Source organism: Alligator mississippiensis, chromosome 8 (genome assembly GCF_030867095.1).
Source record: "Alligator mississippiensis isolate rAllMis1 chromosome 8, rAllMis1, whole genome shotgun sequence".
Lineage (NCBI taxonomy): Eukaryota > Metazoa > Chordata > Crocodylia > Alligatoridae > Alligator > Alligator mississippiensis.
This window is the reverse complement of record NC_081831.1, coordinates 83,450,822-83,463,159: the sequence shown is the minus strand read 5'-3', so window position 1 is coordinate 83,463,159 and position 12,338 is coordinate 83,450,822. Positions and strand designations below refer to the sequence as shown.

Here is a 12,338-nt window from a genome sequence, read left to right as displayed (position 1 = left end):
CGAGGCTGCGCGTTGGCACCGTCCTGCAGCGGGAGTCCGCCGGGCCCAGGGCATGTCCCACGCCCCCTCCCCCCCCCCCTGCAGCCTGGGGAGAAGAGCGCATGGGTGCGCCTGCAGCATACACACACACATACAGGCTCCAGTGAGATCTTTATCTGTATTTATGGTGTTTTTTCCGTTTTAAAATCAGACATTTACGTGGAAACAAGCCTGTTACAGTCAGCAAAGCCAAGTGAGCAGCTAGACCCTGCAGCAGGGATCGCTGGTTTGCCTAAGAGCGAACTGGAGGCTCAAGTGTTCAGGGGATACAGCGTCCACGTTGAGAACGGACATGACACAGTCTACTCCAAACCAGGGTCAGTAACGCGCAACAGCAGCCCTTAGGATGCAGTCACCTTTACTGCCTTAAGCTTGTTAAAAGAGGAAGAAAAGAAAAGAAATCCCAGCTATGGCACAGACAACTTGCAATAAAACAGTACAACTGATTAATGTGCAAACTTTCCTTTGAGACTTGTGACCTAGATGTCTTGCTCATATTTTAGCCACAAATAAGATTCTGCCAGAAAACCACTGTGTGGACACTAAGAATTCACCTGCTAGGACACATTCAAGCATCATTTGAGACTAGATGAAAGGTGCACCAAAGCAGCAGAAGAACACAACTCTCCAATGCAGCACTAGTAGCAGACAAATTGGTTACCTGTAACTGAGCGGCAGTATGTAGTACAGCGAGCAAGACTGACACTGGTTTTAAACTGCAGTCCGTGACCCTCCGTGGAGCTTAAGGAATTTGGTTATTTGTTCCTGCTTGTTCAATACAAAAACTCATTATTCAGTTTACATACAAGACCACACCCTCCACATTACATCATAGCGTGCTGAAGATGGGACACTACAAGAAAGGAAAGTAAGAAAGGTAGCTTCGGTAAGGCCCTAAAATACTGCAAAAATTAAGTATGTACATAGAGCCCTTTAGAGCTTTAGATTTGGAATATGTTTTAACATTACAAACATACTGAAGGCAGATGTTTAGAGTTGATGAAAATCTATACTTACCTGGAATAACATTTCTGCTGAAATAAATGAAAATATTTCAAGCCACCTATAGAAATGAAGTGAAAAGATAGCAGCATGGAAAGGGTCGTAAAAGCGAAACGTTGGTCAAGTAGATCAAACTGGGCAAATCAAAGCTTTATTTAAAAAAAAAAAAAAAAAGAAAAAAAAAGAAAAAAAAAAGAAAAAAGTCTTTGCTACAGTACCTAAGACTGTGCCACTCACTATACATAATTAATGATCATTCCTGAAGGGTTTATTTGGCACCAGGTTTGTTTGCTTCAAACACTCTGGAGGGCAGAGGAGGGAGAAGGGGCATTAATTTGAACTCAAATTTGGTTTTTCAACAGAATAGGAGCTGTCATCATGAAGCCAATTAGTTGTTACAGGGAAGCTTAAAAACAAAACAAAAAACCCACATGAAACACACCGAGTCCTCATCTAAATCAACACAATACAGAAAGCTCCAAAAACAAAGGTCAAACATTAAAAGGCTGATATAGGCTCAAGTGGTTTATAAAACCTATAAAAAAAAGACTACACCAGCAAATACGCCCTTTCAGTCTGCACAGTTGAAAAGTTAATGCAGGGTGCAACATACACTAGCTGAAAATCTTGTCATGGGAAAACCACACATATACCAACAGGAATACCTGAAATCAAACATTAAAAAGCTCCAATTCCCAATCCACATCAGAGGAGAGAAATAATTCATTGGACGACTGAATCAATCCATAAAAAAAAAAAATCACAATTGGTTGGGCAGTTCACACTTTCCCCACCACATATCAGGTCTTGCCTACATACAGCACATGTGCACAGCTCAATCCCGCATTGAATAAAAGGGTCCCAGTCTTTACAGAATCTCTTCCTATCATGCAAGTAATATGTCTGGCTGTGCTCTAATCACCACCATGTATCATTTCAGCCACAGAGTACCAGGCAGATTAAGTAGAAATGCACAGTCTTGAGCTTCCACCCCTTTAAAAAGGAGTTGGGGAGGCTCAGTTCCTGGAGAGTTCCACGTGGGCAGTCTCATGCAGATTCACTTGTCTCCACTGGCTTGATCATATGGTCTGGTTTGTTGCCAGCAGCATAGTGATCCCACATCTGAAGGTAAAGTCGTTCCAGGTCCATCGTGTACTGTTTTGTGTTGAACAAAGGACTGGATATTCTCTGCTTCCAGACTTTACCACGAATTTTCTTCAGGCTACAGAAAGAGATACAACAGTCAGAAACAGAGACAACATAGGAACATGCTGGGTTTAGTAAACGGTTACCTAACTTTGAATTCCCAAAACTCATTTTAAGCAAACGTGTTATTCCCAAGCTTCCAGAATCCACACTGTTGCCCTAAAAGCTCATCTTCACTGGCATTCTTGTCTGCCAAAGGAATAAACTCAACTTTCTCACTTTAGCTAAAAATGGTACGGCCACTGTGTCTTAAGTATGGCTAGAACATCATTAACCAGTACCACCAATCCAACACAGCTCCATAAAACAGCACCCCAGACTGGAAATGACTCTTATTTCATTCTAGCTTCTCTCTAAATTGGAAATGAACATACTTGTTCCAAATTATTCTACAAAAAGTCCACCGTGTTAGTGCATCCATCACTAAGTACAGAAAGTGATTTATAGCCTCCAGGCAGAAGACTCCTCCATTACTCTATAGTTCTCCATTTGGTCAAAGAAGAAACCGACAAATCTCCTAAGATGCCTTTGTTCAGTACATACGTGCGCGCTCCCATTCACAACCCTAAAGACCGGGAATTGATAAAACGAGCTTCTGAAAGGCAGTATAAACTAAAGCAGAAAGCATAAGCTTAGGAGTCAGGACATTCTTCTTTTAGTTCTGCCCATCACTTCCTGGTCTCCCCATCTTCAGGTGTGGAATACTTTTCCTGGAGACTACTACAGATTTGCCAGCACTTGTGATACAAACATGTAGCATGCATTACGGAGAACAACTGTAAACTGTGCAGGAGACCCACAACTCATCCAGGTGAGGGAGAAAACTGTCATCACTTCCTACCCACTGTCTGCAACATACAATTCCAGGTCCTGTGCAATGAAGCAAAACTTCTACTCGTCCTCCCCATCCAGCCTTCTGCTAAACCATGTACTGACTCTTTCCCAACAACAAACTAAGCAGAATCCTGGCCCAGCCTCACACTTTAGTAAGGTTCACACCTTCCATCCTCACTACTGAATCCCCTTACAGGCTTGGAGGCCAGCCAGTTCTGTTATTTTAATGGTTAAAAATTAGTCTGCTACTTTAGGTGCTGACAGGACTTTATTCCATTTTGATTGCTAATGTTCACTAAACTCCACATGGCATCTTCTACTCATTCCACAAAATGAACCTACTTACTATTCTAGGTCAGTTCCCAGTTTTACAGCAATATCCTCATATTCCTGTCTACTCTTTGCAATAAGCTCAAGACAACCGAGGCAAGTAAGCTGGGATGCAGCAACTCGTGACGCAAGAGTCTCTCCTGTAAAATAAAGAACACAGCATCAAAACTTTCTGATTCTTAACATGTCTATTAAATAAAATTATTTCTCTCCTTCCTCTCCAAAAATATGCACAGAAGGGACTGTCACTACAAAATGCTACTTATGAAGTATAACCAAACCCAACCACTAAGTAGGGTATAATGGAATTGGGCTGCACTTAAATTCAGCTCGTAGCACAGAAAGAAGGTGAATTTATGTTTGTCCATGAACTCAACAAACTAACCTAATTTATATTAAGAAAACCAACATCAGAAACAGGAGCTGCAGATCTATAACTGCATTCAACATAACCAGCCATCATACAGTTTAACAGTTTTGTTTTCCTGACACATTACCTGGCATAGTGACCATGGGAGTCCCAGCCCATAGTACATCCATCCCGGTAGTATGCCCATTACAAAGTGGAGTGTCTAGACAAACATCAGCCAGCTGGCCCCTTCTCACATGTTCCTCTTTTGGTGCAACGGGAGAGAAGATGATTCGATTCTGGGAAAGGCCCAGGTTCTGGGCATATTGTTGGATATTGGGTTCTCCTACAGCTGGGAAACGCAAGAGCCATAATACGCTGTTTGGAACTCTCTTAAGAATCTAAAAACAAGTCAGGAAGAAAACAGAAAAAGCTTTCAGAAACACTGCCTTCTGACAAGGCTATAAAGGTCACTGCGCCAACAGAATTAAAACCTTGTTTCACGCAGCCCACTAAAAAGCCTGTCAAAGAAATGATGATTTTCACCAATTAGCAACATGGTTCAATTTTAAATCAGACCTAAAAGGGTTCTAGTCCCATTAACACCCTACCCCCCACATAGAAGATTGTTCATAGGATACGGGCTTCTTTCAAACCATGAAAATATTCCCAACAAGTCAGGCACATACTTTTTTCTGAACTCAATGCAGACAACTACTTTAGAGGCCTGTGGTTCATGGTAAAACTATTCCTGTAGACAAGACAACAGCCAAATTCTAGAGATCTGACCTGATGCTTCATGACAAACAAACATACAGCTACTCACATTAGCCCACATTTGTAAAGTGGAAGGATCAATCTTATACAGCTGGTTAAAGTTGCAGTACACAACAGCATCCTCTGGTAATCCATACTGAGAACGGGTGGTAACAATGATGGTACGTGGAACCTCTTCTCCAGTTGCTGCCTTATTGTTGATCTACAGAGAACAAAAGAAGTTCAGTTATTAGAGCATTAAAATAGTCTGAAGCCAACTCAGACCACAGGGTGTCTACTCAAAACAGTTCATTAAAATATTTTATAGCATCATGACATTTAACTCAGGCAAACTTTATTGAATACAAGGGCAAGTAAGGTTACCCACCCATCCATCAACTTTGCAAAATGACTATCCATCACTTACGCTCTTAGAATGTACAGACAATATGCCTAAGCAGTTGCATGCCCTTTGCTTAACGTGCAGCCCCAAATATTCAAAGGACACCGCTATAAAAGGTGGCACGCCACTGCCTGCCTCAGTTCCTTCCATTACCTCTAGCAACCAAAGCTGAAACTAGAACTCTGAAGACAGCAGAAGTGGCACGCAGAGATCAAGCACATTTATTAAGAAAGGAAATGAGGTGGAATAGATCTGGACTTCAGTTAAGTATGCTGCTATCTCATGAGAAGTTAGTTAAGCCGGAGAAAACAGGGATTCACAGATCCGTAAAACAGGTAAGAAACTGGATAGAGAGATCATTAGCAGACTTTGACAAAGACTGGTCTTGGTCTTATACAAGCATGTTCATTAAGAACCTCAAAAGTCAATACAGGTGTGTACTAATGAAATTTGATGAGAAATTTAGGAGGCATCATCAATACAATAGACGAGTAAAATAATACTAAAAAAAAAATGATAACATTAAGGAATAAAGATTAATTTTACAGGCCATGCACTTTAGAACTAATAAGCATTCTGGCTATAAACTGGGGAGAATGCATTAAGAAGAAAGGTCTAGTTGTATTTTGCCAATCACAGGACACTTATAAGCCACCAAGTATGCTGCCACTATCAAAAGGGTACCTTAGCGTAGGTCAAACATGGAATTTCCAAGAAAGATTGAGAAATGTGAACGCTACTGTACAAAAGGAGTAGTGAAACTAATCTCGAGTACTGTGTGCAATTCTGATCGTGCCCGGTTCCCTCATCCCCTTCCCCCTGCAAATAAACTTCTAACTGTCACAGGCACAGAAAAGGGCTACAGGGACAGTCAGAAGAATGGTGGCAGTCTATCAAAACTCAGATTGTATAACATAACAAAAAGAACACCAATGAGGTCCATAAATTCCTCAGGAGGATAAAGTGTGAGAAAGTAAGAAGAGCTATTAAAAGCTTAAGGACAGTTATGGAACAAAAACAAATGGGTAAATATTGGCTGCAAAGCAGAAAGCTTATAAGCATCAGAAGAGTGTTGTTCTGGAATACCTTTTGCATAGAATAACAGGGAGCAAAACTGATAAGTCTGTGAATGGGCTTAGATGATCTGGTTACTTGCATGAGCAGACAGGCAGGATGCAGTGACCCCTTCCCAGTCCAACATTTCTAATTTGAAGGGGTCACTCACCTGTACCCAAACATTCATATTGTTGGGAGTTTGGAGAGGCATTCGTCCCTCTGGACGGTGGGACAGAGGCCTTAACTCAAACAATGGTACTAACTGAAACTGCACCTGCTCTAAATGGGAGCACTATACAACAATAATCTGCGAACCTGAAGTGGTAGCTAGAGATGGCTAATGTCAGGAGGAGACCAGGGTCCAGTTCAGCCAGGATGCCACAGAGGTTAAATGCTATTGTCACTGGCCCTATGCCTCCCTTCCCCTCAGGCCAATACCTATCCCCAGTGGGGCTCCATACCCTGGATTTTAGCAGTGGGCCCTAACTCCACTCAACCCATCCCCAAATTCCTGCTCCCCTTCAGAATCATACAAAATGACAGTTGGAAGGGAGCTCAGGACGTCATATCTAGTCCAACCCCCTGCTCAAAGCAGGGCCAGCCCCAACTACATCATCCCAGCCAAAGCTTTGTCTAGTCAGCTCTTAAAAACCTCCAAGGATGGAGATTCCACAACCTCTTTGGGCAGTCTGTTCCAATGCTTTACTACCCTCCTACTTAGAAAGGTCTGCAGGGCCAACGAAGCATATGGCTCAAGGCCACCCAGGAATGCCATGAAGTGCAGCATGGGGGCCATGTCACGGGACAATAGGGGGTGCGTGAGGGGTACCCGCCACACAGCTCAGCAGGCATTCAGAAATTGGACAGCCCTGCACTAGAGGCTACTGCTCGCTCAGCATACAAGATATATTTCAGTTTCTCCCCAGTGAGAACAAGGACTAGGGAAGTTATTAGCAATTTATGAATTATGTAATTATGATTACAGTGGAATCTGTTATACTTTTATGGAAACATTTCAGAACAAAAGATAACTTTGTGAAAGATTATTAGGGATAGAGGACCAGGCCAGGCGAGTCTACAACTCTCTCACAACTCAAGTAGATGCACTAGCTATAATAGAGGCCGTCTAAATTGAAAAAAATAAACCAAATACTCTCCTTGTGGGTTCAAAGGAAGGTTTCCCAAGTTGCGTAATAGACTGAGGTTGCAGGTAGGTGCAGGTTCTCTAGCCGGTGATCAAACATTCACAAAGTCCCTCAAAATCTTTTTACAATATCTTGACTAAATACATTATTTTTGATTAAGCTATGTTTAGTCAACCTAACTGAAAAATGTCATTTTCCTGAAAATCAGAGTGCATATGCAGGCCAGCCCTGATTGAAGACATCTCATTTGCCTTTGCAAAGGACTAGCATGATCAAGTTATGTCACTCTCAGACAAAGATGCACTGAAGAAAATGTCAAAACAACTTGTGAGGAGAGGCTGAGGGACCTGGGCTTCTTTAGTCTGGAGAAGTGAAGACTGAGCGGGGATGTGGCAGGAGCCTTCAACTACCTGAAGGGCGGTTCCAAAGAGGATGGACCTGGACTGTTCTCAGCAGTGACAGATCACAGAACAAGGAGCAATGGGCTCCAGGTGCAGCAAGGGAAGCAGAGGTCAAATATTAGGGGGGAAAAAAAACCAAACCAAAAATCTCAAGGCATGGGGGGAGGCGCCCCCATATTTATGCAGGGTGGGGCAGGCTGCAGCTGGGGCTGCCTGGGGCTCTTCTAGGCAGAGGTTGAGCTCGGAGCAGGCACCGGCAGTGTTTGGAGGGTCCTGCATCCACCCCAAATTTCACCGCAACTCAGCTCCCAGCGCTGCCGCTGCCACTGCCAGCCACCCGGCACTGCCCTGGGTCCCGGCACATGGCTGGAGGCAGGGCATTGAGCTGAGTGGGGCTGCGGTAGTACTGGGAGCTGAGCTGTGGTGAAATCTGGGGTGGATGTAGCACCCTTCCAGAGCTGCCAGCGCCTGCTCCAAGCTCAGTCCCCAACAAGAAGAGCCCCACACAGCCCCGGCTGCAGCCTGCCCCACCCCGCGCAGTTATGGGGGCACAACCCCTTCTCTTGTGCCCTCCTGGGGTACAAGCAGCGGCAAGAGCAACTCCCTCCCCCCAGGCAACGCCTGCCCCTGTCCTCACCACTTGGGGGGGGGGGGAGGGGGGAGGAGAGAATCTGTACAACCCCCCCAAAATGCCCCTTCCCATTCCACCACAATGGACTGGCCAGCTGGAAGCAGCTCTCCACAGTGCCGGCTGCACTCCTCGCTGCCCGAGTGCTGTGGCTGTGCACAGCATGAGCGTTTAATCGACCACATTATCGGTCCCATCAGGCCAATATCCAATACAGCAAATTTTCTTTATATCAGTACACCTCAATAATTTATTTTCTTAAAGGGAGTCATGAAGACATTAGTTTGGAGCCTGGGCTCTTTTCTCATAATGATATTTTAACAAAAGATTTAACAGGAAAAAGGTAGTGCCTTTTTTTGCCTCACCTGTGTAGTGGCTAGTCCATTGCTAATATTGAATCCGTTGATTGTTATCTGAATTTGTCCACGATTAATCATCTCAATCACAGCTTCTGCAATTGTGTTCATAGGAATGACGGGCATACTGAGAGCTGCACTGCTGTCTGCGTTGTCTCCACTATCAGGACATTTCATCTAAGGGAAGTCAAGCATGATTCATTAGAGAGAAAACACTGTGCTCAGTCAACTAAGACAGAATACATGGAAGCAGAATTCTTACCTTAACAATTTTGACATCAGGCAAACTATCAAGAAATGCCTTTAAATCGATGCCATTCAAAACAATTCTGTTATCATAAATATGACCATTGGATTTGAAGTCAATGACTGCTTTTTTCTGTAGAAAATGAAAAAAAAGTTTATTTTGAATAAGTTACAAGAGCTCTTTACCAACATATTCTACTAGAGGCGCACCAATTCATTGGTCCAATATCAGATCAGCACCAACATAGAGAAAACTGGCTGCATCGGAAATCGGCCTGATGCGGCCAATAATTGGGTCGATAAATACCCGTGTCCGTGCAGCTGCGGCGCAGCACATAGGTGGCGAGAAGCAGAGCTCAGCAGCGTGGAGAGGTGTGTGCAGCTGGTAGGTCTGTTGTGGTGGAAGGGGAGGGGGAGGCAGCACAGATCAAATTCCCCATGGTGAGGGTGGGAGGGAAGGGACAGGGGCAAACTGCCCAGCTGGGGTGGGGTGCAGGATGGAGCCACAGCTTATCCAGAGGGACAGATGGATAGACACACAGAGTGAAGAGGAGGGAAGGAGGGAGGGGGTATGTGCCCCCTGATCTGTGGAGGGCAGGGTGGGCAGGCTGCAGCTGTGGGCTGGAGCCGGGGCTGCACTGGGAGGAAGCTATGGGAGGGCCACCCCAAAATTTTGCCATAGCCCCCATTCCCAGCACTGCCACCACCCACCCCAAACCCAGCCCCTGCCGAGAAGAACCCGGCACAGCCCCAGCTCCAGCCTGCCTGCCTTGCCCTGCACAGATCCAGGGGCCCATGCCCCCCACCCCCCCAGGGTGCAAGCAACAGCAGGAGCTGCCCCCCGCCAAGCTGCGGCTCTTTCACGTCCTGCCCCGCTCGGGCAGTTTGCCCCTGCCCCACTCCCTCCCTCACCATGGGGGGTGTTGATCTGCCCCCTCCCCATGCCCCTTCCCCTTCCACCACAACAGACCTACCAGCTACACACAGCTGTATCAGAAATCAGATCGTTTTCAGCCAATATGCCTCCTTAAAAATCAGCTCTCGATATCAGCCCCTAGAATCTCTATCAGTGCACCCTACATTCTACTAAATACAAGACCCTATAAAAGAAAAGATTTTTATCACTGTTTGCTATCCCAGTCCTGCACTTTCCACCTACCTTCAGATGAGGGAACATGTTGGCATGGTCTCCAATGAAGAAAGTGTTTGGCATGTAAGCCAGTTTTTCAGAGTACTGCTCAGCCACCTCAACTGGGGAAGTTTCTTTGTCTGTAATAATATAATCCATAAACAAGGCCCCACTGGTTCCAGGGTACCCCAGCCACATCGCCTACAAAACAAGGCAAAGTACGACTGTAATTTCAACTGCAAGACACCTCACACACAACTGTACAATATGCAGAAATTCAGCATGATGTTACACTCTCATATTGCTGAAGCCCAATAAACATCCACAAGAGGTTAAATGCACAGAACACTGCCAGCTCACCAAAAGCTTTTGTTTGTTTTTAAAGCTTCACTGCCTTGGATATCCCCACTATTAAGGGTTTCCCATTACCAGTAAATCTTTCGAGGTGTAGTGGTTCAAATTAAAATAATTAATACAGAGAAGGCTTGCATATAAACATGATAGGATCTCCATCAGCATATTCAGATTATCCAGTGAACACCGATTTTTATTTTTTTTTTAAATCTGCTTGATGCTGCTTTATCACTAGGGGGACTCTGTGTTTAAAAAAAGTCCCAAATTTTGTTTTGAAAAACTAACCCAAAATCCACATTTTTGCGCGATTAAAATACAACGCCATTAATAAATGTAAGTAATGTTTCATTTTAATCACAGAAAAATGTGGATTTTGGGTTAGTTTTTTTAAATCCCAAAATTTGGGATTTTTTATTTATTATTATTATTATTATTCAGAGAAAACCAGGATCCCCGTTAATCACAAAATATAGTTTCATAGTTGGTAGGGTCGTAAGGGACCCGAGCAGATCATCAAGTCCCACCCCCTGCCCTGGGCAGGAAAGAATGCTGGGGTCAAATGACCCCAGCTAGGTGATTATCTATAGCCTCTTTCTGAAGACCTCCAGGGTAGGGGCGAGCACCACTTCTCTTGGAAGTTGGTTCCAGATCCTAGCCGCCCTGACTGTGAAGTAGCGCCTCCTGATGTCTAGTCTGAACCTACCCTCCGTCAACTTGTGCCCGTTATTCCTTGCAACTCCCGGTAGTGCTCGGGGGAACAGGGACTCTCCCATTCCCCACTGCTCCCCCCCGCTAAGTTTATAGACGGCCACCAGACCCCCTCTCAGCCTTCTCTTGTGGAGGCTGAACAGGTTCAAGTCCCTTAGCTTCTCCTCGTAGGGCCTGCCCTGCTGCCCCTGACCATGTGAGTGGCCCTCCTTTGGACCCTCTTGATGCTGTCCACATCCCTCCTGAAGTGCGGTGTCCAGAACTGGACACAGTACTCCAACTGCGGCCTGACCAGTGTCGCAGAGAGGCGGAGGATCACCTCCTTGGACCTGCTTGAGTTTCACAATCACATACTCAACCTATGGGGAACTGTTTTTGCTCATGACGAATTCTCCAGAGGCAACTCTGTTTTTGCTTCATTATAGTCTTCTTAAAAAATTAAGGTGTCCTACCAAGAAGCATGATAAAATGTAATCAAATCTTGTCTGTTCTTAGCCATATGAAATATTCATGGAGTATTCAGTAACCACAGAACCCCATTTGTTGCTGGGTTTTTCTCTTTCAGACATTTTTCACCAGATAGACTCAAAAGGACCTACACTAGAAAGTGAAGCAAATATCAGTATTCTACTTATATGTCAGTCCCTCCAGAGCAAGACCTATTCCAGGGGGAAATTTAGTCTTATTTTTGAGACACGGGAAGTTCTCCATACACTGATTCTAGTACCTGAATAGGTGCTGGTCTGAGCGCAAATAGTTCATTTCGGGCTCCCTTAGTGTAGCCATTCATGTTGATGAGGATGTGTATACCGTCCTGGTGGATGCGATCTGCTGCTTTTCCATTACATGGAATCTAAAGTAATGAAATCAAAACCAAACATTATGAGTTACTCATTTTTAGCTCTTTAGCAGTGAGATTCGACATCATTATTACCAATGTGTTTGAAGTACAGAAAAACACCAACCAACAATTTGTCTCAGGTAATATTTATACCTAGCTCATGTCTCATATACCTTAAGTTATGTCTCTATTCTCTTCCCCCCCCACCCCCCAAACAAAAACACAGTGACATCACTTATTTAATACTGCACCAACAGGGCAAAGTTCACCCAAGTTCACCCAAACCTGTTATGTCAGTTAAGACAGAAATGGCAGCACTTCATCTTCCACCCTTGTGCTTTCTTCCACACTATACCTCATGACAGGGAACTGCTACCAATATACACGATACTTTTTTGCTGTAATATCTCCAAAATACCCGACAAGGGTATGATTCTGTAATATCACTCCTGCTAAACATGCTGACCATACCATTTCACCCTTTTCTTGTGCTCTTATCTATTTCAAATTATTGCACCTTATATCTTACACTTTGTATACTCTCTGGGGCAAGGA

The 12,338-nt window shown here is 44.4% G+C and overlaps 1 protein-coding gene across 3 annotated transcripts in view; it reads right to left on the bottom strand.

The window, feature by feature from the left end:
- Positions 1–143: 143 nt before the first annotated feature.
- OGT (O-linked N-acetylglucosamine (GlcNAc) transferase) overlaps positions 144–12,338 on the bottom strand; it is a 42,086-nt gene continuing 29,891 nt past the window's right edge. For 2 of the 3 annotated variants that reach the window (XM_014608313.3, XM_014608312.3), the window contains exons 15-22: positions 11,670–11,795; positions 9,911–10,081; positions 8,768–8,884; positions 8,515–8,682; positions 4,587–4,739; positions 3,909–4,161; positions 3,428–3,551; positions 144–2,263 (exon numbers count right to left, since the gene is read on the bottom strand). In XM_014608313.3, the coding sequence (XP_014463799.1) occupies positions 2,089–2,263; positions 3,428–3,551; positions 3,909–4,161; positions 4,587–4,739; positions 8,515–8,682; positions 8,768–8,884; positions 9,911–10,081; positions 11,670–11,795 (1,287 nt within the window). In that variant the 3' untranslated portion in view covers positions 144–2,088. The remainder of the gene's footprint in view (positions 2,264–3,427; positions 3,552–3,908; positions 4,162–4,586; positions 4,740–8,514; positions 8,683–8,767; positions 8,885–9,910; positions 10,082–11,669; positions 11,796–12,338) is intronic. The other variant, XM_019486436.2, reaches the window with a different exon arrangement.